Source organism: Thunnus maccoyii, chromosome 3 (genome assembly GCF_910596095.1).
Source record: "Thunnus maccoyii chromosome 3, fThuMac1.1, whole genome shotgun sequence".
Lineage (NCBI taxonomy): Eukaryota > Metazoa > Chordata > Actinopteri > Scombriformes > Scombridae > Thunnus > Thunnus maccoyii.
Window position 1 is genome coordinate 10,233,183 of NC_056535.1, and position 24,122 is coordinate 10,257,304.

General features: G+C 44.1%; 1 protein-coding gene across 5 annotated transcripts in view; it reads left to right on the forward strand.

Annotated features, from left to right (window-relative positions):
• Window positions 1–24,122, forward strand: part of magi1b (membrane associated guanylate kinase, WW and PDZ domain containing 1b) — a 141,072-nt gene that overhangs the window by 109,474 nt on the left and 7,476 nt on the right. For 2 of the 5 annotated variants that reach the window (XM_042405871.1, XM_042405873.1), the window contains exons 13-22: window positions 5,605–5,636; window positions 6,142–6,186; window positions 8,088–8,334; window positions 14,379–14,470; window positions 15,148–15,340; window positions 16,433–16,810; window positions 18,773–18,976; window positions 22,526–22,619; window positions 22,817–22,907; window positions 23,752–23,895. In XM_042405871.1, the coding sequence (XP_042261805.1) occupies window positions 5,605–5,636; window positions 6,142–6,186; window positions 8,088–8,334; window positions 14,379–14,470; window positions 15,148–15,340; window positions 16,433–16,810; window positions 18,773–18,976; window positions 22,526–22,619; window positions 22,817–22,907; window positions 23,752–23,895 (1,520 nt within the window). The remainder of the gene's footprint in view (window positions 1–5,604; window positions 5,637–6,141; window positions 6,187–8,087; window positions 8,335–14,378; window positions 14,471–15,147; window positions 15,341–16,432; window positions 16,811–18,772; window positions 18,977–22,525; window positions 22,620–22,816; window positions 22,908–23,751; window positions 23,896–24,122) is intronic. The other 3 variants (XM_042405872.1, XM_042405875.1, XM_042405876.1) reach the window with 3 other exon arrangements.

Sequence of the window (24,122 nt, forward strand, 5' to 3'; positions counted from 1 at the left end):
TAGCCAGAAATGATCTTTTTTTGACCCCTTTGGTCCAGTTAATACATACAGAGCAAGAACCGTCCACAGGTCAAAGTGTCAATGTAGAGACTTTGACAGTGTTTTATAGGTTAAGCACGCAAGACGCAGACGTTTCATACTTTGCAATGTACTGCCTAAAAGCACATGGGCATGATTTATTACTTCAATCAGGTCTGTGTTTCGTGATACATTGTTCTTTCATTTGTCTAATTACACTGCTCTAATGTGCTCATTTTCCCCTGCCTGTCTTCCCCTGCCCCCGCTGATGCGCTGACATAATTCATTTTGGCCCCTGGTGTCTTGCCGTAGCTCAGACGTTAATTTCCTCTCCCCTGTTCTCTTTAAAAAGGTGTGAATGTTACAGGGTCCATCGGGATGCTCAGCATACACCTGCTGTACAGCCTTTTGTCAGCAAAAACCTGTTTGGGGCGTTGAATTCCTGAAACACAGCCTCTCGATATCCCAGTGGCTTATGTCATTAGTCAGCTATAGAAAAATGAAGCCCATTTGTTCGAGCTTGGATGTAGAGTCGCGCTCTATTCTTTTTTTTTTTTTTTTTTTTTCCTTCACCTGTTTGTAAGGCCAGGCAGGTGCTGCAATGAATGCAAGGTAATTTGTGCTTGGCTGCAGCTACTGCTTGTGGCCATGTGCGGGGAACGGAGGGATAGATAGCTGCAGTGGATGAAAGGGAAGGAAGAGAGGGCTGGATGGAAGGATGTCAGAGGATCAGAGAGATGATGAAGGAGCAGTGCCCAAACCCCCATGTTGTTCTGCTCTCTCTCTTTCACTCTCTCCCTCTCTCTCTCTCTCTCTCTCTCTCCCTCCCCACTTCATGACTCATCAATCAACGGTGACACATGAGTCCCTACTGGGCAATCAGGCCTCGCACTCCTCTCCTCTCCCAATAAGAGATAGACCTTTTCTCTCCTCCCGTGTAGCCAGCGGATGGACAAATGGCAGGTTAAGGGACCAACACAGACAAGAGGTGTTAAATGCAAATGTCAGTGTATTTGATGAGCCCCTCCGCTGCACAGTTGCTTTCCTTATCTTTTCTGAGTAAATGCCAAGCCAAATACCCAAAGACAAGGCTGAGACTTCAGATTATATGTATGGATACTGGGGAAAACTCTAAGGAGCATTCATCAACAAAACATTCACGTCCATATAGAACAAGCAGGTGTATTTCCTCTTGTTTAGGTGTGTTTGTGTTTCCCCTCATTGCCTTTAAGTGCAGTTTGAAAGAAATTTATGTGCACCCTTGAAGACAGACGGGGCTAAAATGTGTGTTTTCTTTGGGTTTTTTTTCATGGACGTGTGGCTTAAAGAGGGCAAAAACACCAAGTGGATCATTGCCGCACTAGATAGCTCTTATTGGCATAATGGTGGGCAAGTGCACCAGCAGCTTGTAAATGCCTCCTGTCAAAAAGCACTCCACGGACTAGTGTTCTTTGAGGACACACACTGATAGGCACAAACACAATTACATGAACTTACATAACCCACATAAACAAACTCAGAGTTACTGGTAAGCACATTCACAATGCCCGTATAATGTGGACAGTCTTGCACACACCCATTAGAAAGAGATAAACATTGATGATGGGTCCCTGCACAGACCAAAGCAGGAAATCAATTCACTGCATGGGCAGGAAGCGTCGCATTTTTGCCCACTTTGCATTAAAAATTCTGCTGACTGCACGTTCCGATGGCACCATAACGAACAGCATTGCAGTCCTGAAAAGGCAATGATGGGGGAGCAGACTGCCCGCTAGGAGCCCATGATTCACCCCTGCTCATTTTTGGCCGCTGGAGGCTTGTGTCTGTGAATCACTGCTTGTTGCACAGGGACAAGGTGAACCTCACCCTGCCCCCCCCACCACCCCCCCGCCCCCACCTCCCCAATCTCCCATGTCTTCACACCTCCATAGCTATTGGGCGAATCGTAAATCTCCACCATTGCACCATCTTTTGTTTCCATGACAATGCTCTGCAGATAATCTGTACTGGGGTCTCCTCTGGGTGGATGGATGTGTGCATTGGTGGGAGGAGGGGATTTCACCCCTGTTTTAAAAGACATGCAAGGCAGAAAACAGGGGGAAAAAACACTAGGTTCAAGGTTTTAGATAATGAAGCAACATGGACTTCCTTCAAGAAAAATGCAACAAGAATATTCCGTACATTTTTAAAAAAATTTTTGCACACGTTTTTTGCTCTCTCAAGTCTCTGCTATCCATTTATTCAAAGTGGTAAGCACCTCTGTCACATTTAATTCCACTGTTTACACACACACACGCACGCACACACACAGATGAAGCTAAATAAAGCTGAACTCTGCACACACACACACACACACAGCTGATACGAGCTTTTCACTCCTTCACTGTACAGCCAAAGCAGCTCACCACAACAACCGTTGCTCGGAGACCGTCTGTCAGTTCCTCACGGTCACCAGGCACGGTCGCCGCGGTGACAGATGGACCTGCCTGTTGGAAGCCATCACTCCTAGCTGAGATCTACCAACACGTACACATACACACGCACTCTGGACAGACAACATAATCTGCTTAGTAATGGCTTCCGTTTAGTGACTGCCGCGCTGCCAGGTTGGCTGCAACACTTCCTATCTGTCGAAGGGAACCGTGCAACACGTACATCTTGTCAACCTGTGCCAAGTTCAGCCGGAACACAGTGAATCCAAACCGTCGCTCCTTTGATAGCAAGTTATTTTTCCTTTGCACAGATCTCAACTCACTGTATCCGTGCTTTCCTATTGTATGTGTAGTTGCATTTCCTCTTCCTCGCCATATTACTAGTGTTTACAATCCAACCAGTGTTGTCTTCATGCACCCAAATGTTGGAATTTAACCAGCTGTGGAGCTGTCACACAAAGAAAAAGAAGTTTTGTTGAGTTACTTTTCAGGCGGTTAAACAAGAAGACTGTTATTCTGTCAAACTCAATAAAAAATCTTTCTACAATACTCAAATATACTGGATACTTTATTATTTGGCTCCATTGGAATTCATAATAATCCGCTGATATATCATTAATCATAAAAACGACATCTTAAACAAATTTTGTGCCCGCAGGTTAAATAGTCCTTCATTATTCACCATAAAGAATGCATTTTGCTGCTATAAATTTTAAGATTCAGTAAGCAGAATAAAATGAGCTTAGGGGGGCTCACAGTGGTCCTTTTCCATTATTTGAGAGCTGGAGGCACTGAGGACTTAGTCGAGCTCTCTCGCTCAGCCTGTCAATGTGCACGGTAAGGCGAGATCGCCCACCTGTCCAAAAACCGCTCTTTCCTCCCCTTGTATGTAATTAGGACTGGAGGTTGGCCCAAACATCCATAATACCTTTTGATCTGGGAGCTTCAAACACACTCTGGCACTTCAATGACCACACACACACTCTCTCACTCACACACGTGCGCGCACACACACACACACACAAAATACAAAATCTCCTAGAGCTGCATCTGCCTACCAGTGTAACGTTGACCCATGCACGGTTGGGTTTTCCTTGCTTCTATTTGTGTGTGTGACCTGTGTACGAGTTTGCGTGTTGCATGCTCGGGTGTGTCCGTTTTGCGTACGGGCGCGTCTGATGGAAAATCTAGGAGAGAGGAGCATGCTGAGAGACGCTGACGGACAGCAGCAGCAGATCAGTCACACAGCGGATAGATGAAGGATAATCAAACGCCAAGCCTGACACTCCGACTGACGGCGTGCTTAGCCCAAAGAGAATACCTTGGGATTGACAGTATGCATCTGTGTGGGCCTTTTGATTAAGGGGATTGCTATGTGCTCCCTGAATGAATGATTCCTATTGATTGAAATAAGGTGAAAAGGGGAGAAGGAGAGAGATGAGGGGGAGGGAGAGGGGGAGGAGCAGAGGAAGGAAAGAAGAAAAAAAGCTGCAGACGCAACACAGTCGGAGCTGTCAGTTGTGAATGAACCCAGATGTCTGAGAGATAAAGAAGACAAGAGTGTGTGTCTTTGTGCATGTGTGTGTTTGTGTGTGTGTGTGTGTGTGTGTGTGTGTAAGATCTTATCCTCTCAGTTCCCCCTAAAGGATTGACACACAATAGTGGCCCATTTTTCTTAGATCAGACACAGCCTAGTCTCTGTCATGCTATACATGTGTTACACACCCCTATTATCCGTCAGATGTGTGTGTGTGGTTCATACAGACGTTTCATATGCTTCTTTTCAATTCCACTCATTGTTTTAAACATTAGCGGTAAATACACACACACACACACACACACACAGGTCTTGCGTTTTCTTTGTTTCATGCATCCCATCTCCCATTCTCATTTCCATAACTTCATACAACTGTTTATTTCATGCCGAGCCAAGGGAGCGAGAGGGGGAGAGAGAGAGGGCAGTGATGTGCTTAAGGAGCACATTTCCAAACTAGATCGAGACTGTAAGCGTTTTAGTCATCCGTCAGTCTCTCTTTGTGTACTTGTCTGTGATAATGATATTTCTGCGATGATATTTCTGGTCACTGCTCATTCACGCAGAAGCCCGTCTGTCATACCTTAAGCACACTTCGATTTGTGTCGGGAGCCGTGCGCGAAGATGTCTGATGGTTGTGTGTGTGTGTGTGTGTGTGTGTGTGTGTGTGTGTGCGGCCGCATGGATGTTTATCAGCGTGTGGGGGTGGGAGGGAGACTGAGATAGAGGGGAGAGAGAAAGAGGAAGAGGGAGGGCGATGATGCTGAGGGAAGAAAAGGGAGGGAGGATAGTGTGCAGTGAGGTGAGAGAGAGAGAGAGAGAGAGAAAGAGGAAAAAAAAAAAAAGGAAAAGGCAGCAGAAAAGGGAGAGACAGGGAGGACGCGCCAACTGCCTATAGATGCTGGAGCCTTCGACAGCGGAGCACGGCGCTCAACGGACACAGGAAGATGGTCTCAGTAAGAGGGGAACTGACGGTTGCCTATAATTTAATGTTCAGTATCTTGGACTCCTTCTCCATGGGTAATGCTACGGCCAGGAAACTCCAGAGCACAGCTCGCTTTTCTCCTGCCCTCTCTCTCTTTCTCTCTCTCTCTCTCTCTCTCTTCTCTTTATTCTCCAGCTTAGTTGCTCTCCAGGATTCTGTCCTCTCCTCTTAACTCTCACTTTTCTCCCCTCTAACACACACTCACATGCGTGCGCCGCCGTCGGGTAGCCAGGGTCTAGCGAGCGCTTGGCTTAGCCCTCGGGGCTGGCCCCACTCTTCCGCTGCACCAGTCAAGCCAAGCGCTGGCCGCGGCAGTGATGCAGATAGATCGCGCTGCCTGCTGCCTGCCCCCACCTTCCCCGCCCTCCCTCCCCTCCCTTCTAAAACGCCAGCCGCGGATGGGCGAGCAAAGGAACCAAGCAGGGAAAGAGAGGAAAGAAGGGAGAAGGAAACGAGGGCTAGATGAGCACTGTTTTGACATTGTTTTGGAGTCCGCATTATCTGTTTTTTTTCCTTTATTCTATTTATTTTGCATTGATTTTTTGATTTTCTGAACATGGACTACATACTATAACTACATTGGTAACCGTCTCCCTTTTTTTTTTTCTTCTTTCTTTTTCTGTCTGGCTTCACAGGGGTGGCACCTGCAAAGAAGAGCCCAAAACTGGTAAGTAGTTGTTTTCTTATATTTTTCCCATCCTTTAAACCAGTCTCCTGTCTTCCATCTACATGTGTGTTTCTGTCAGAGGGATATTTGTCTCACTTTTACTGCTTCTTCCCCCCTCCCACCCCGCATGCCTCCTCTCTAACTCTCCTCTGTAAGGTGTAACTTGTGCTGATGTTGTGGGTCTGTTTGTAGACATGGGATGCTTTGCCGTGTGGGGGTGGATCCCTGTAGCTTCAACATCAACACCAACCACTCCCCCCCCCCTCCGACCTCCTCCCATTCCTCCTCTCCGGTGGGGGCTGGGACGAGGGGCTTTGATGCGCCGCGTGAGCTGGGTTGCTAACACGCTGATGATCGCATCGCGCTGGGTGCTAAGCTTGCAGCGTGAGAGTTGAATGTATGATCACAGCTGAGAAACGACCTCATCCTGTGATATCTGCTGCATTAATGAAGGGACCCTGTTGAATGTGTCTGACTTGATGTGTTTGTCAATTTTGTTTTACAGGATGATTTTGAGCTGGCTCCTCCATACAGAGATTACACTAGGAGGGTATGTGATATTGTTTAGATGAGAGTGGGAAGTTTTTGGGGAATGAGGTGGTTTTGGTGCTGGGTAGATGGTAACGGTGATGATCTAGCCTTCTTATAGTATATAATAGAGGTGATGGATGAGTTGAAAACAGTAATGGTGTGTTAATGCATGATGTTTTAACATAATGGTCAGTTATTGCTGGTATCAGGCTGCGGTGAAACTGTTTATGTGCAACAAAACAAACTAAAAATGACTGCTAATGCTGTGATGCATCAAGGCAGTGAACCCAAGTCTGGCCTGTTGGTGGCAAAGCAGGACTGAGCTCGGTCTGAGGAAGCAGAAAGGATTTGTTTTCATTGCCCCAGCCCCCACTCCTCCTTTCCATCTTCTGTCTCCTTAATAAGTTATTGGAGCAGGAGAAACCGATGTATTAGACCCGTCCTGGAACACAGGGGGAGAACTCAATGACTACAGAAGGTCAAATGTAATAGATCCATCAAGAACAAGAGATTTGTTTTCATTTGAAAGGGGAATAGGATTTGTATTTTGTGTGCATCATAGTGAGGGAGAAACAAGAAAAAAAAAAGCTGCCTCGTTGGCTCATGGAGGTGCCATTTTGTTTGATGGAATGTAAGTGACCAAAAAAAAAAAAACATTTTGCAATGAGGGGAAGCATCAGTGGCAAAGTCTGACTTTAGCACCACACAAGGCCTGCATTTGTGACTAATTACATGACTCCATTATTTTTTTCTTTACCACAGAACCCAATGGGGTTACACACACTGATAGAGTAAGAATTCCAGCTGGATCCACAGCTCTGACTTAATATTTGCTAAAGCGTCGAGTTTCTTTTATGTCTAACAAGGATGATGAATATAAACATGAATTGCAGAGGTGTCGGAGACTGATTCAGGGAATAATGAGTCTGAATTTATTGAAGACATTGCTGCACTTTGAAGGCCAAACACTTTGATATTTGAGAAGAGATGAGCTGCTTGCCTCCACCCCTTCCTGGTGTATTTTTGTCCGCCACATCCGAAGTACCGGGAGGTCATGTGACATGAAGAGATTGAACTGCTGTCATTTTCTCTTACCGTCTTAAAATATCTTGCCTTTCTTTCTCATGCTCTGTCTGTAACCCTTCCCCTCTCGCTGCTTTCTTTTTTGAAATTTGCAGACTAATGGTGAAGATTTGACTGTAAAGAAGGTGACAAGGGTCATGGAAAGGATTTTGACTTTGTACTCGCAGTGTACTTGAGCTCAGGATTGTATGTGCTTTACCATGCTCAGGCACAGCTCCCCTCAAATCCTTGAGCAGGTGCTTAAGTGCCCATGTTATTGAGGGGCCAGCAGCAATTTATGAGGACTTTTACATTTCTGGCTTCACCAGTAAAATCCTCCCTTCAATTCAAACCCCACAAGTGCTTTATTCACTGTGAATATCTCTCAATATGCAGCAGGGAATGCAGTTCCTTGTTAATACATTCCACTCTGTTAAACAAAAGGAATAGGCAATGTAGCCTCATAAGTTGAGCCACAGTTTTTTTTTCTCCCACAGCTGAATGACTTCATCATAAGAAACCATTGAGCTTGTTTTCTCTCCCTTTGTTTGCTAAAAGAATTGTCTGAATAAAACAGCTTGATTGTTCTTTGTGTTGCATAAGGTAGCAACACAACAATGGCTGACATTAGACACTCTAATCAAAAATTCCTCTGTATTCATATCATCACCCTGTTTCTCCTCTCACAAACCACAGCCCTGATTCCTCTTGTCTTCTCCACTGCTGAGCATGCAGTAAGAGTTTTTTGTCTCTACCTCTACCTGTCTGCCAGCTCTCACATCGGCCTCCACGCCCCTCCAGCTTCACAGATGTACCGTCTTTGTATAATCAAATGATATTGATCTGCTTCTCCAACAGCAATTGTCAAGGAAGGACAGTCAGAACAGCTCCCAACATAGTGTCTCCAGCCACCGGAGCGCCCACACTGACTCGCCCGTGCACCCATCCCTGGCACCCCCTCTTAGTGAGAGCGTTGCTCCCCCACCCCCATCTCAGCCCCTGCCAGGCCTGCCGCCCCAGGACTCCCCGGCAGACGGGACCATCCAGAGAAAACCGGACCCCTTTAAGATCTGGGCCCAATCGAGGAGCATGTATGAAAGTAGGCGTAAGTATAATATTATTTGGTGGCGGTTGGATGAGGGCTGCATGGGGCTGTTGGCTCGGTGGAGACCCTTGGTGTGTTTAAAATGGTACTGCACGTTTTGGAGGAAGATTTGGGATGAGAGATGAGTCTTGTGCATGTAAGTGACTGGCATATGTCCTTAAACAAAAGCAACAGTGACCCGACCTTTACTTGTGATCTTGTTCGGTCTCTGAAAAGGAATGTGGTCACCATTTGGTGCTTAGGGTGTCATACATAGACTTATTCTCCATACATACATACATACATACATACATACATACATACATACATACATACATACATACATGAATACATACATAATTCATATAACCAATCCACAAAGAACTTAAGATGAAAATCACACAGTAAAATGTAAGTTCAACTCAATTAAATGTAATTCATAGCCCTAAGGATAAATAGTGGGTCTAATAATTCCAATGTTGTAATTGGGATTTATAGACTTATAAATTTTAACATTGATTGGTTCACTATTACTTCTTATTTAAAGGGAGTTTCTTCTAGCCTCAATCGATCTCAATTGATCAATGAACCCACCAGGCCTAATCTGAAGAACCCTTTAAGATCTACTCTAATTGATTTAATTTTTTCTAACAGGAGTGACAAAATCTTTGCAAGTGGTGGTGATTTAAGGATTAGTGATCATTGTCCTATTGCATGTATTAGGAACACACACTTGAAGAGAGCTTCATCACGAATTATAGTTAAGAGAAATGTAAGAAATTGTAATGAAAAAGCTTTTCTAAACGACCTCTGTGATAGTGACATTCATCTTACAGCTGGAATTCATAAGCTTGGTACCTCGCTAGACACACTAAAGAGGCATCCCACTGGGTTTCATTTAAAAAATAAATGTACGTCCCTTGTGAGAAAGATTTAATCTGATTATTATTTGAACTTGATCTCTAGCCCTTATTAAACCCTGCAAAATTTTGTAAGGTGGTAAAATCTAATAAAAGCCATTCTGCTACCTCCCTACCTACTAATGTCAAGTTTGATGATCGCTTAGTATATGATCATAGTGAGATCTGCTCTGACTTTAATAGTCACTTTGCAGCTTCTGGTCACATCTTTGAGGACAAGGATAGTGGATCCCCTCCTACTAACACTGACCATCTTTTTATTAATCATGATTATGTACCTACTCCAAATCACACCTCTAAGTTTATTCTGGATCCTGTCTCTCTCAGCGTAGTTATTAAGGCTCTTCAAACCATTGATCCCAAGAAATCTACTGGTGAAGACAATTTAGATCCTTTTTTTCTTAATTTTTCTGCTCTTCTAATTGCTGAGCAAATAAATCGCATTTTTAACCTTTCTATTTCTGCTGATGTAGTTCCCAGAGTCTGGAAAACTGCTAATGCCGTCACTCTGCATAAGGGTGGAGAAAGGAGTGATCCAAATAACTATAGACCAATATCCAAATTGTCTTGTTTAGCTAAAATTCTAGAGTCACTTGTAAATTGTCAACTTAAGGAATTTCTCACCACAAACTCTGTTCTGAGCCCGCATCAATCCGGGTTCAGGCCTTTGCACAGCACTCTTTCTGCCATCACTTTGGTTGTTAATGACATTATGCCTTGGATGAGAAAAAACATTGTGCTGCCATCTTTTGGACCTCTCCAAGGCATTTGACACTGTTGATCATTCCTTGCTTTTACATATTTTAAGTAAGTTGGTTTTAGTTCAAATGCATGTGCATGGTTCCTGAATTACCTATCTGATCAGCAGCAGTCAGTAAACTTTGGAACTATTTTTAGTTTTTAACGATAACTAAGGGTGATCCAAAAGATTCAGTTCTGGGAAGGGTTGGGTTCCATTCACATTTCAACCAGTACACTTACTGGTACCTGGAATTCGGTATCAGTACCCAAGGGTATCTTTTTTTCGGAACTTTACTCTCTCTGTAATAACAAAGTAATACGTAATAACAAAGTGATACTACTTTGTTATTCAGAGAGACCATACGTAAACATATGGTCTCATATGCACCGTGACGTCTTTCAGAGCACACAAACACTGTAAACACACCTGTTACCTGCCGGAAACACTGCGGCTACACCTTATTTTAATACAGTCTACAGGCTACACACAGCATGGCACAGCTATGCTGACGATGCTAGCCATGCTAACTAGCAGCTAGCTGCCGAGCAGGCTGGTAAAATGGATAAATATGTGTTAAAACTTACTTAGAAGGTGCTCTCACTCTCAGTCCCACGAGGTACCGAAAGTTGGCACCAATTGTTCTAACGTGAATAGGTACTAAGTAGTACCAACATAATTTGGTCAGTACCCTTAAAAGTACCAAGGTCAGTACCCAACCCTAATTCTGGGTCCAGTTCTTTTTACAATTTATATTAATATTTTTTCATCTTCAACTAACAGCCATGCACATTTGTACGCAGATGATACAATATTGTATTGTATTGCAGACTGCAACATTCCTCTAATGTTCTCCGAGCTGCACTTAATGATCTTAAACTGTATTGAATGCACATAAAACTAAGTTCCTATTATTTTCTAAAGCTAGAAGAAATGATAGCAAAAACTTTCATATTTCCACTTTACAAGGATCCATTACAGAGAGTTACAGAATATAAATACCTTGGTATTTGGATAGATGACAAATTCACATTCAAATTTCATATAGACAATGTTGTCAAAAAATTACAACAAAGAATTGTTTTTTGTATAGAAATAGAACAAACGTTCCTATGCTTTGTAGGAAAGGGATTGTTAAAGCTGTTTTTCTCTCTGTTATGGATTATGGTGATGTAATTTATAGGCATGCCTCTGCCTCTACTCTTAAGTCCTAGGATGCTGTTTATCATTCTGCCCTTAGGTTTATTACTCATGATGTTTATAGCACTCATCATTGCATCCTGTATGAAAAAGTTGGGTGGTCTTCACTGTCTGAGAGACGTGATATGCATATGTATTTGTTTATCTATAAGGCCTTTATTGGAAAGCCACCATCTTATATCACATCTATGCTAGATTGGTCCTCTGGACCACATCACACTCAGTCTAATGACTGGCTTTCACTGCAAGTCCCTCGAATTTATACAGAGCTTGGAAAATCTGCTTTTGGTTTCTATGTTCCGACCACCCGGAACTCTTTGCAAAGCACCCTAAAAATTAATACTTTGGTAACCTTTCCTGCTTTGGACAGAGTCAGACTAGCTGTCCCCCCCTGCTTCCAGTGTTCATGTTAAGCTACTTGCTGACTGTCTGTAGCTTCCTATTTATTATATGTATATTTTTCAGAGTTTGTAGCAGAGTGATATCAATCTTTTCATCTAACTCTTGTCAGCAGTTCTTCAGTCAAGTTGAATCATGAGATATGGTTTTACTGTATATGAATCAAAGTATGTATCATTGTGTAGTCTCTGGAACTTTGAAAGCTACAAAGTTAGCTTTGACTTTATTATCATTTCTGCCCAGCATCAGAATCACAAGCTTCCCACATGTTCTCGGTCAAGTCCTTTAAAAGTTACGAGATGCCACTTTGGTCCAATTGTCGACAATGGCACCATTGACACACTTTTACACTAGACTTCCCTTTAGAGACACTTGGGCGTATAATTAGCAGCAGTAGTGGAGTGGATGTCAGTGGATTGCATATCTCCCTCCTTCTTGTCTAGCCTTGCCAAAGCAAGGGGATAGCTCCAATTAAAAATAACCCTCAGATCCACTGTCAAGAAAAAAAAAAAAACAAGAGAGGAGGAGAAGAAAACAGGAGTCTGCAAGGGCTGAGAAACCTGAACATCTAATCACTTTCCCAGGCGACACTTGTCAAGGATTTTCATTATTTAGATGTCTATGAAGAAGAATGTGAAAAGAAAGGCTGAGCGTGGGCTAGTAGTGCCTGTTGGCAAGCTGCCGTGAAGGGCTGAGAGGACAATAGTGTTTGATTTTAAAAAGGAAATAAAGAATAGAGATGGAGAGTGGAAGAAACCATGACCAAGGGGGAGATTATGTCTACATGCCTGTCCGAAGGTGATGGAGTCTCAACAGGGGTTTTCTAAATTGCTCGGTGCAAAATGGAAAGGCACGCAAAGGGGAGCGCAAAGGATAATGAAAGAGGGAAGCAGCATTCTGTAGAAACAGAAATGGAACATAAAACAGAAATGTTAGGATAAGAGAAAGGTCAAGCTGTGGCAGATCAAGGGATTCCATGGTATAGAAAAGCAGAGAAGAACACACAGAGAATGACAGCTGACCTGTAACAGCAGGCGTAAATCCTCCGCTCCCTCATGCTGCATTGAGCTCTTGTCCATAAAGTCCTGCAGCATGCACCCCATAGGGCTCAGGCTTCCGCTAAGGCGAAGGCATTTCTCTACGCAACATTCCCTGTAATGAAAAGTTCTGCTGAGATCAAGGTCTTAAATGCACCGTGTGGTGAATGATTTCCATTTGCAGAAAAATCCCTCTAAAAAACTCACACAGCATTAAACTACTCTGAACACCAGGGCCAGAGAGGATAGAAGACTCGCCCATGCTTTATGAGCCCTCATTTTGATTATTGTCTGGTTTTAACATGTTCCCAGTTTAATTTCCTCACTGTTTGAACCATCGACGCTCGTTATTTGCAGTCCTCACCTGTAGCACGGCAGCTCTACACAGGTCCATCCATCTCTGTAAAATATTGATCGATTCACACCCAGTTGCCCCACTGCGGGGATCACTTATGGATCTGTTAATCGTCGGGAGCAGGGTGTAAACGGGCAGGTGACCCTCCCAAGTACGGGTGCAGATTGTGACAGTTAGCCTTTGACTCCTCCTTTCCCAGTGCCTCCACAGTTACATTGTGATAGATTGGAGGAGATGGCTGCACTCCGCAGGGATTTTAACTGTTGACTGAAGGAACAGATTGGAAGCCGGCTGCTTATGCCTTCTGCCACCCTGCTGCCTCTTAGTGGCTTTAGTGGCCTTGGCAGCAGTGGCCTCTGCTAGAGTGAAGGAAATCTCCCAGGGAGTTTGCTCAGAGGTGCATGTTTGTCGGTCACGTATAACACAGCTGTGACCATACAAATGCATATGTGAATAAATATACTTAAAGCAAAGAAGATCATGTGTACACCGAAAGGAGACCACACACATATACACACACACTTGTTCCTTCTCTCCCCTGGTTCCCAGTAGCCCCCCTGAGGCCCCCCCTTTCTGTTTCTCTGCTACATGAACCATGAGCTGTCAGTCGCTGCGGTGCTTTTGCACAGCACCTTTCTTGTGCCTAGTATGCTCACACGCAGGCACACACACACTCGCTTCTTTCTCTTGTTGATGGGAATTGACTGTGAACTAGCCACACTCAGGCCTCCTGCTCAATAATATATAGCCTATTCCAGCATGTATTAGCACCTCTGCCGGGTGGAAAGTGCTCTATAATGTAGGGAAGAGTGGAAATGGAGTTGCATGTCACACATTGCTTCATAAAAGAAACAGTGTAGTGTTATCTGTTGGATTAGTAATGTCCAGCGTGTTTTTGAAAAGCCAAGAAACAAGTAAAAGAAAATATTTTTGACATCAGAGGGGAGTTTCAGCCAGATCAGTTCTAATTATGAGAGCAATGAATGAGGGTGCTCTGGATTTTTTTGGCAGCCTGTCTGGCTTTTGATAGTTTATTTAAGCTTGATACCTATGCTCTTCGCCCAAAATAGATCCCTCTAGTCTTTTGATGGATCGGTTGTTTGTTCTTTTCTCAAAGCCTCAAGACAGTTTGTTTGTGCAAAGTGCTTTCTTAGTGACAAAGCGTAGAACAGTTGGGAGGATGATTATTCGCATGTTGACAGAAGCAGGGGGTTGGCTTGACTCCCTGAGAACAATGGGTGCATCCATTATGGCCATACTGATGTCTGCAGCCCTCTTTATGACAAAGAGTTTTACAAATTATATTAAATGGCTAATGGCATGTTAGTGCTGATTTCTTCTTGTACTGAGAGTCTCCTGGGCTGACGGTTTGTATTAATTGTAGAAATGTTAATGATGGTTTGTTGATTTTCCAGTTCCAGACTTCCAGGAGCAGGACATTTTCCTGTGGAGGAAGGACACAGGGTTCGGCTTCAGGATCCTTGGAGGCAACGAGCCAGGAGAGCCGGTGAGTCTCTCGCTCCTGCTTTCTGTCTCTCACACGTTTGCTTTTGCTTTTCAATTCTCATTATTTACAGTGTGAACAATGTATAAAGTACAACCAACAATTCTGTAACCTGAATGATTAAAAGGACGTTATATCCCAGCTGTAGAACAGCATCTATACAGTTTTTTAAGCATATCTTTTTTTTTTCTCTGTACCTCCTGTTTTCTATTTTATCTTCCTCCTGTGTGTAGTTCTGAGCTCCTGTGTTGGACTGAAATTCATATTGGTGATTTCTGCAACAAAGTTTCTCTTTGATCTGGCCAATGTAGCCTCAGTCACTTTTTTCTTCCATTTTTTAAAAAGGAAAAGTTGTTTGTTCTTGTTCACTGGCCTGCACTGCGTATTTTGAAGGAACAAAATAATGATTTACGGTAGAGTTTGGCTCAAGTCACTATTGAGGCGGGCTGGAATGAAGAGTAAAGATGTACTAGTGAGGTTTAAATTGTAGCAGACCTGTACCTTTATGCCTTTGAATTCTTATTTATATGTGTTCCTATTCTTTTGATTCAGGAAAATGCATTGTTTGACTTCTTTCCATGTACTATATAAAATCTACAGCACATAGCTGATGGCAGTCATCACATGTTGCTCTAGATTTGTGCACACAGTCTCATCAATCTACTTTGGGTGTGTTTCAGATATATATCGGCCACATAGTGAAATACGGTGCAGCGGATGAGGATGGGCGCCTGAGGTCCGGCGATGAACTGATATGCGTGGACGGCACAGCAGTGGTGGGCAAGTCGCACCAGCTGGTGGTGCAACTGATGCAGCAAGCGGCTAAGCAGGGTCACGTCAACCTCACCGTGCGACGCAAAACTAGCTACGGCGGTAAGACACATGAGGGTCAAGACGAGGGAGCAGCCCAACCTATTAGAGAACAGCTGACAGGTCCAGAAAAGTCTGCGCTCAGCAATCACTCACATAGTGCTTTAATATATTTCTGCTGGTCGAAGTTCAAAAACTATACTGAATACTATAATGAATCCATTTTGCGAACAAAATCGGATGTCTTTATTATGCCATTACAGCCTCTGCTTTAAAGTACAACAGTATTGAGTCACTGAAAAGCGCTCTGTACTTTACACCTCCAAGGCCCCCATTTATTTTCATCACAGTTCCATCAGGAGCCTGGGGGACCTGCTCGCTGTGTGCAGGAGTCACTCCCTCTCCTTCCTCTGTAATAGTCTGGGTGTGTAACGGCAGGAAGCGTTTGGCCGCTGCAGCAAGCAAAGGCCCCCCTGCCCTATCACTGCCTTCACACTGCTCAGCTCAGCCCCGCGCCGCTCCTCAGAAGGCGATAAAGAAAGGCCCATAAACATGATGAAGAGGGTGGTCAACCTTCGGCCCGATGACAGCGGCCAGACATTAGTGCATTGCTGCTCTCCGTCTGCCTCAGAACGCCTAGATTATGAGGCGCCTTCCTTGAGCAGCTGTACAGGAAATGAAATGTGGAATGAAACGTCCAGATACAAAAGGCGGACTGCGTCTTTAGTTCATCTTTTGTTCGGAACAGATCAGAGGAGATATTGTTGGAGAGGCTCTTCTACCCAAGCTGTCTCACCGGCTTTTCTTTTATCATATCAACATGAAGTAGTTGTGTTAGGAGAGAAAAGGACCTGTTCTGATTTACAATCTGTTTTATTTTCAGATTGTACAGATGATGTAACATTTTGCTTTGTTGTCATATCTTGACAGTTTTAATGTTATCTTGCCTTATTATGCACCAATTACTTTACTTCTACTTCTCCATTATCTCCTCAGCCTCTTATGTAACACTGGGTGGCCTAATTTTTATGTTTGTCTTCAGTCTCCTCTTGATCTTCTTGTTGTGTCCTCTGTCGTTTCCCTACATTATTTCCTCTTGAACTCCACACTTTATATCTCCATCTCTCTCATCTTATTCTCCTCTGCTATCTCTAGTTAAAGCAGAGGGAGACGTGCCTCCATCGCCGGCGTCCTCCCACCACAGCAGCACCCAGGCGCCCAGCCTGACGGAAGAGATAGGAAAGCGCACCCCGCAGGGCAGCCAGAACTCCCTCAACACTGTCAGCTCCGGCAGCGGCTCCACCTCCGGCATCGGCAGCGGGGGAGGGGGCGGAGGGGCCGGCGGCAGCGGCAACACTGTGGTCGCTGCAGCAGCTGCCGCCACCACCTCCTCTCAGCCCCCCAACACCATCTCCACCGTTTCCACATCCGCCTTGCAGCCCTACGATGTAGAGATCCACCGCGGCGAGAACGAGGGATTCGGTTTTGTCATCGTCTCGTCGGTGTCGCGACCCGAAGCCGGCACCACCTTCGGTAAGAGAGTTCTCTCTTTTTTTTTTTTTTTTTGTAGCGTCACAAAAGTCACAAAACATTTTCAGGCACATTGTTATTGAGCATACTTGCAAATATTACAGAGATCAACTCCACTCAGCCAAACATGAAACACACTCTTTTAGCTTTCCCTCATCACCGAGGCCTTTTATCTTCCTGTCGTCTTTATGGGCTGCCTGTATCATCCGTAAAACCAGTGAACACTAAATAGCCTGACAAACAGTGCAGATTCTGGCTATTTACAGTCTCACCAGATCAATACCAACACTCTTCAAAGAAGTGGTTCTTCTTTCTCATTTTTGTCTGAGTCTTTCAAAACCAAGACACTGAAACCCTTTCTTCGCCTGCAGCTGCTGCTATACTCGCACAGGGCTTTCATAATTGATCAAAAGTGAAGTGGGTCTTACATAAGGCACTTGTATTATTCAGCTGAACTTAAATGGCTTCTGCCGAGCAGGTTGGCACTAAAAGCCTAATGACAGCTTAATGAGAAGGAGTGCTGTAAACAGGATAAATAGGGAAAATGACCTGTTTGAATAACATTTATTTTACAGCACAGGATCATGGAGATGCACTGATTGAAATAACATCATAATTTTAGGTTATCTTGCATCACTTCACTAATAGTAAATATCGTAATATGTTTTTCAGCCATACAATGTATCTCTATCTGATCTCCTCTCACACATCCTTTCATCATTCAGGTCAAATTGACTCTACTTTGCTTTTTACAAACTAGTAGTGTCCTTTCTATGTAGCGCACTCTTTGCCATGACTTCCTGCCTACACCACTACGGCATTTCACTGTGCTCTACGCTCTTATCTCTCTCAGTGTGGGTGGACTGAAAAACACCTGAAAACGCTCAACTTTCCAAGTTGGCTTTCAAAGTGGCAAAGCTCCTCTTCACAGGCCAGAGTAGGAAGCACAGACCAGCTTTATTTGATTTGATATGACATGTGAACTCTAACGGAGACCCGTCGGCTACATGAAAGTTTCAAACTTAGTTGTTGCTTTCCGATACGTCATTGTTGCATAGCAGTGATGGTGTCAGAAACCAGTTCATCCATACACTCCATACTGTAGTTGGAGAGAAGCACTTTATTTTGTACAGAAACGCAGCAGCATTCTCTCGCTCATCCACTCTACACTCAATATTTTACAGGCCAAAATGGTTGGAATCAGTTAAAAAGACAGGAAGAGGAATAATAGTGCAAAGTCAGATGAGGAATAAAAGGAGTGATTGCACGCTCCGTTTCTCTGCAGTGACTGATGTCAGACTGCTGAAAGAGAGCGAGAGAGCACAAGAGAGAGAGAGAGAGAGATTGGGGGAGAGAAACAGAGAGACCTCAGGGTAGTTGGTGAGATGTCAGCTCTGATGTATGTTTGTTGTCTCCAACTTTCTGCAGGTGCAGGTCTTAGAGATATTAGAGATGCAGACAACACAACACAGTTTTTTCCATTATTATTAGCTTTTTGCTGCAGAGACTGTCATGCAAATATAATAATTATACCCATTTTAGAAATTTGGAGCCGGAGCAGCTTTACGAAAAAGAGGGGAGGGAGACAGACAGGGCGGAGGAGGACGAATACATTGGATATGGAGTCAAGTTCAGTTTTTTCCAATGATTAATTTGAGAAAACCAATTTACAGGGAAAGTACTGAGAACTACAATATGACAGATTCTTTTATTTCTTTGCAGAGCACATGATTTTTCCCCTCTTTGCAAACGCTTGCGTTTTGTCCCGCTGTATATCTGATCAGCTCCTCTCAGTGACTTTGGCTTGGCTGGCTGTTGGCTGTAGGTGAATTAACGCTTAACCTTTTCATCCTCTTTCTCTACTCCTTTTCCCCCTTTCCCTCTCCAAACGCTATCCAACAACACAACAAACACACACACACACACCGAATCACACACATCGCAACATGTCAATGGTGACCATAGCTGGCAATGCATGTGTGGCCATGCCCCACAAAATAGGCCGTATCATCGAGGGAAGCCCGGCGGACCGCTGTGGGAAGCTGAAAGTCGGCGATCGCATCCTGGCGGTGAACGGATGCTCCATCACCAACAAGTCCCACTCTGACATCGTCAACCTCATCAAGGAAGCCGGGAACACGGTCACACTACGCATCATTCCTGGTGACGGTGAGTAAAAATCACAGCAGCTCAGACTCCATTTTTCCAAGCTAGTTTGGTCATAATATCTTCATTTTTTTGTCTAATAGTTGAAGTTGTAGTCAAAATAGGGAGCCAGCACCCTCAGGGGTCCCTAAAAGGTGCTTTCAATAATCCTTGGAAAGGTGCGGGATCTCACCAACCAGCACACTCTGATATCCCGTTCAGCCAAATCCCATCTCATTTAGCCAAATATACAATATTTTTTGGGTCCTTACATTAATATATTTGGCAACTATTGCACAAGAGCTCATTCATCAAGGTTGGTGAATGAGGGTGTGTGACTTTCCTCAATAAAATGCTAATGTAGGCCAATCAACACAATTATCAACTATTATTAGTATTATTACATAGTGTGAGTGTTAATGAGGAGCAAGACTAGCTGTGAACTTTCCTGAGTGGTGCTTATGTATGCCTGTAGTGTTACATAAAGCTTGCAGTTTCTTCACTTGCTTTCAAAGTGACTGGAACACCCCCACAGTGTTGACAGAACTGCCTCTTTAGGGATATTTGGCAACTTTTCTCAGCCTTTGCATTTCTGCCTTCGGCATGCCTGCACTTTTAAAACATGCAAGAGTAATTTAGATGTGTGTGTGTGTGTGTGTGTGTGTGTTTCAGAGATAGAAAGAGAGATGCACAACTTCCTCTGTGTATGTGGGTGTGTTTTTTTTTTTTTTTTTTCTGTCAAAGTGTTTTTAAGGAAAGTTTGTGCACATTGTATGTTGTGCTCTCGCTACTTCGTGCTGACAGATCACCCTGGCATGCTTCACAAATACTGTTTAATTAAGTGTATGTGTGTACGCGAGGAAGCCGATGCTCCCTGTCAACCTGCGCACTAGTAGAAATTGGAGCTATTTGTCCACCGCTCGTTGCTTTTCCCGCTCACTTCTTATGGATGAAGTGTTTTGGGTTTTTTTTTTTTTTTTTTTTCCTGCGGAGCGGTTGATGAGAACAGGGAGCCAGAATTGCTCTGCCAAGAAGACACAGAGAGCAAGAGAGAAGGCGTCAGGGAAAGAAATAACCGGATATGCTTTATCGGAAAGTTCTGGTTTTGTGTTTACGCGCATGTGTCAAACAAACGCACGCCGTCTGACACGCAGACAGAGAGAGTGACAGGGAAAGATTGTGGCTTGTGTTTCTAAGTCGTGTCTCTGCCGCTGTTTACACATGGCTGAGCACGCCTATTTTTATATGGATCAATCCTGTCTAAACTTTCTGACGGGAATAAATACTATTGCAAGAGGCTCTACTAAGGTGAAGTCAGGTTCAGCTGCTTTTCATTGAGCTCACCTCTCCCCTGTGTGGGAGCACAGCAGGAGTTTTGTAGAGGGTGATGCTCGATACGTCTGCAATGACGAGGAAAACAGGCACGGAGCTCTTTCTGCTGGGTGCACTGTGATGCATGCACAAACAGCCAATGCCTTCATCAAAGCTTATGTCTCTGCAGCATAGACTTGAGGCGCAGACCAAGCACAGCATTGCTTTCCATTGTGCGAGAAAGAGGAGATAGACGTGCCTGAGGTGATATGATGTGTCTTTTTTTTTTTTTTTTTAGCACAACCTGGGGTATATTGTGTAGTACAGCCCTCCCACTATCCACTATTTCCTCTACCTCTCTTCCTGTCTCTGCTCCTCTTTCTCTTTCTCTCTCCTGAATTTCTCATTTTGATTGTTCCTGCCTCCCCTACCTAACTCAGCCCATCCAGGGCGGGAGGGCATATTGCCAGGGCCAGAGACAAATTACAGAAACAGCTCAGTGCTTTTTTTTTTTTTTTTTTTTTTTTTCCCTGTGCGCTGTGAATGTTTTTTAGCGAGGCAGGCTAAAAGAGGCAGTGGGTCACGAGCGGAACAGAGGACAGAGAGAACGGAGCTTATTCGTTTAATTTCCAGACAGAAAACAGTTGGAGGAGAGATAAACGGAGAGAGGCAGCAGAATGGAAGGAGTGGGATATGCAAATGAACAGATGGAGGGGCGAATAGGGTTTACGGGGACAAATGTGAGGCGGTGAAAGTGAGAAATGAGCAACAGAAAATGTGAGAATGTAACACAGTTGATGCCAGGAATTCATAGAGGGGGGTGGAGATCTTCAGCAAGGACCTCATGCTGAGGAACAAGCTGAAACATTGGGCCTCAAAAAAACATCTTTCCGAAGCAAATTGCTCCATGGTGGGAGGCGGTCATGTGACAGTCACAGAGATATTAGAGGAGAATATTATACTCTACAGTTGATGTTACACTGTCAGCTGCAACACAAGATGATACTGGACCTGCAAAGAGACACAGAGGCAGCTGTCGGAGTGAGAGACAGTTTCCAACAACCGCTGATATGTAGCAGTTGCTGCGCCAAAATAAGAATCTGTTCGTATGATTGCTTCTTGCACGAGACCCGATGATCACACGCTCGTGTTCACTCAGAATTAGATAGGTCTCCTCTCTACAATCTGAAATGAGCCCCGCCCCGCCCACGCTGAAGCTTGATTGGCAGAGTTTGTACCTCGTGGGTAATGGGCAATTGAAGAGTTAAGCCAACATGCTCCAAAGGGACAAGTGGGGGGTGGAAGAGATGAATAGATGAATAGATGAGAGGGGGAACTAACTGTGAGAGGAATAGCGAGTAGGGGACTGAGCAGAGAGGGGTGGAGAGTTGTAATCAAATAAAGGATACCTGTAGATAGCCAAGAAAGATTAGGTTGTTAAGGAGAAGAAAGGATTCTTTATGCAACAAGAGAAGTGTAATGACGCCCCGTTTTTTTTGCTGTCCGAGCCCAGCATGATTTACTGATAACACAGAATGATTGAATCAGTGCAAAGATAAAAGGCAAAATAACCAGGAGCTTTCATGTCCCTCGAGCTTGCAAGCGCATGTTTCCTGTTGGATAATTCACAGGCAGACAGGAGCAGTTTCATTCCAAAGTGAGATGTACACCTTTTGGAAAAAGAAACGCCCTTTGACAAGATGATTGATAGCACACATGTGAAGCGCTGTATTACTCTGGTGTCCTGGAGCTTGGCTAAGCAGTTGAGGAAGCCTGGAGGCTGATGCTGGTGCTGGTGGTCCCCTGGGTCAGCTAATGTTTGTAGCTGACAGTTCCTGAATTTACACAACTGTTCACGCTTGGAAAAAAAAAAAAAGAACATTTTCCACATGTGAAATATGGATTTAATTCCACCTCACAGAGACGGGACACTACAGATGCTTCTATTGGAGTATTTTATGTAAATTAGAATGTATTGAATTAGCAGCTGTACAGAAGGAGCCTGTGTCAATACGCTTTAGTCTGTGTAGCAAGAATTTTTATGTTTGCTGGAAGCAGAAAGGTTCTTGAAAAGTGTGGAAAAAAATCACATAGGCTGTCAAGAAAAGCAATCATTTTCCCAAATGCTCCCCATTTTTCTTTTTCTTTTTTTTTTTTTTTTAAAAAAAAAAGCCAGTTTGGTTGCCTCAGACATTTTATTGTGTGTGCCTAAAATTATGTCAGACTGTTGACATGACAACCTCTTTCTTCTGTCACACTCAGAGTCATCAAATGCGTCTTTATTGACCAATGCAGAGAAGATCGCCACTATAACCACCACTCACACACCTCAGCAACAGGCTGCACCTGAGGCCAGGTAAGGGGCACACTGGGAAAATGAGTACTTTGGAAAGAACATGAATAGTCTTTTGAAAAGGCTGCAGAATGGTTTTCAAATTACATGTTAAATTTGCACATTAAATGTATCAGTCAGTGCTTTAAATGTGTTTAATCTCTGATTTGATTCTTAAATATTTCAGTTGTTATATAAAAGATGCTATCTTTCTGTCACAGGAACAATACCAAACCAAAACAGGAATCATTTGAGTTTAAAGCCCCACAAGGCCCTCCTCCTCAGCCCCCAACACAACCAGTCTCAGCCCAGGTAAGGAAGGACACTCCAGCCATCCATTCACCCGTCGTTTCATTCATCCATCCATCCATTTTTACGTCTCCATCAAATACCCCAGCGATCCACACTCCATCCCATCAAACTTCCTGCCAACATCCACATTTGTCTTGTTATAAATCCATCCAGCTGTTTTAGCACCCACGGACCCATTTATCCTCTCGCCCTCCATGCATCAACCAATCCATCCACCCACCCACTCACCCACCAGCCCAAGGACAAACAAAGTGTATTTTTATTTATTTCTTTTTCTCTGTACGTCTACCTGCTGGCATTATCGGATTCTGTGCATTAAGGGAAGCCTGTTTGCTTTCAAAGTAACCCCTCAGTCCACTGTGTTCACTGCTGAATTAATCTGGCGCTGTAGAGATGGCGCTCGCAGATAGCATTGATCCTTCAGCAGAGGAGATTAGGAGGGCGTGAAGACACGGAGCTGCTGTGGCTGTCTGCCTGTCCTTGCAGTACCCGGCCCTTCTTTCTCTCTCTATCTGTGCCCTCTCTCTTTTTGTACACCCCGAGCCCAAGGCATCAATAATTCAGCATCCTTACACCTGAGCATATGCATGTACACATACACACACAGACATACACACACACACACACACACACATACAGGCTGGCACAACTATTAGAAAGGTGTGACTTTCCTGAAGGTGGCATTTGTCCCATGGTCCTGAAATAGGAACTCACTTCAAAGGACACTCACACACACACACTTCAAATCTGAATCACAAAAGTGACCTTGATGCAAATGTGTCTTTCTCCCTCCCTCTCGTGTGTGTGTGTGTGTATGTGTGTGTGTGGGGTCTGTCACCATCAGGATGCTGAGTTCTACTCAGTGGACCTGGAGCGAGACAATAAAGGCTTTGGCTTCAGCCTGCGGGGAGGCAGAGAATACAACATGGACCTGTACGTGCTGAGGCTAGCTGAGGACGGAGCAGCTGTCCGCAACGGAAAGATGAGGGTACGGACACAATGTATTGCAGGCATGCACTAACCACAAATCAGCAAACATTTTTACACGCTTTATCCTATGTAGACATGTAGAAGATGCAAAAGACTTCATTTCTTACGCTTTTTTTCTCAGGGACTTGCATATCAGAAGAGTATTTTTGTTAAAGCTGCAGATTTTACACATGGTGTACAGTTAACTTGTGATAGGATGAGGTGAAAACAGTTGTATAATATCCT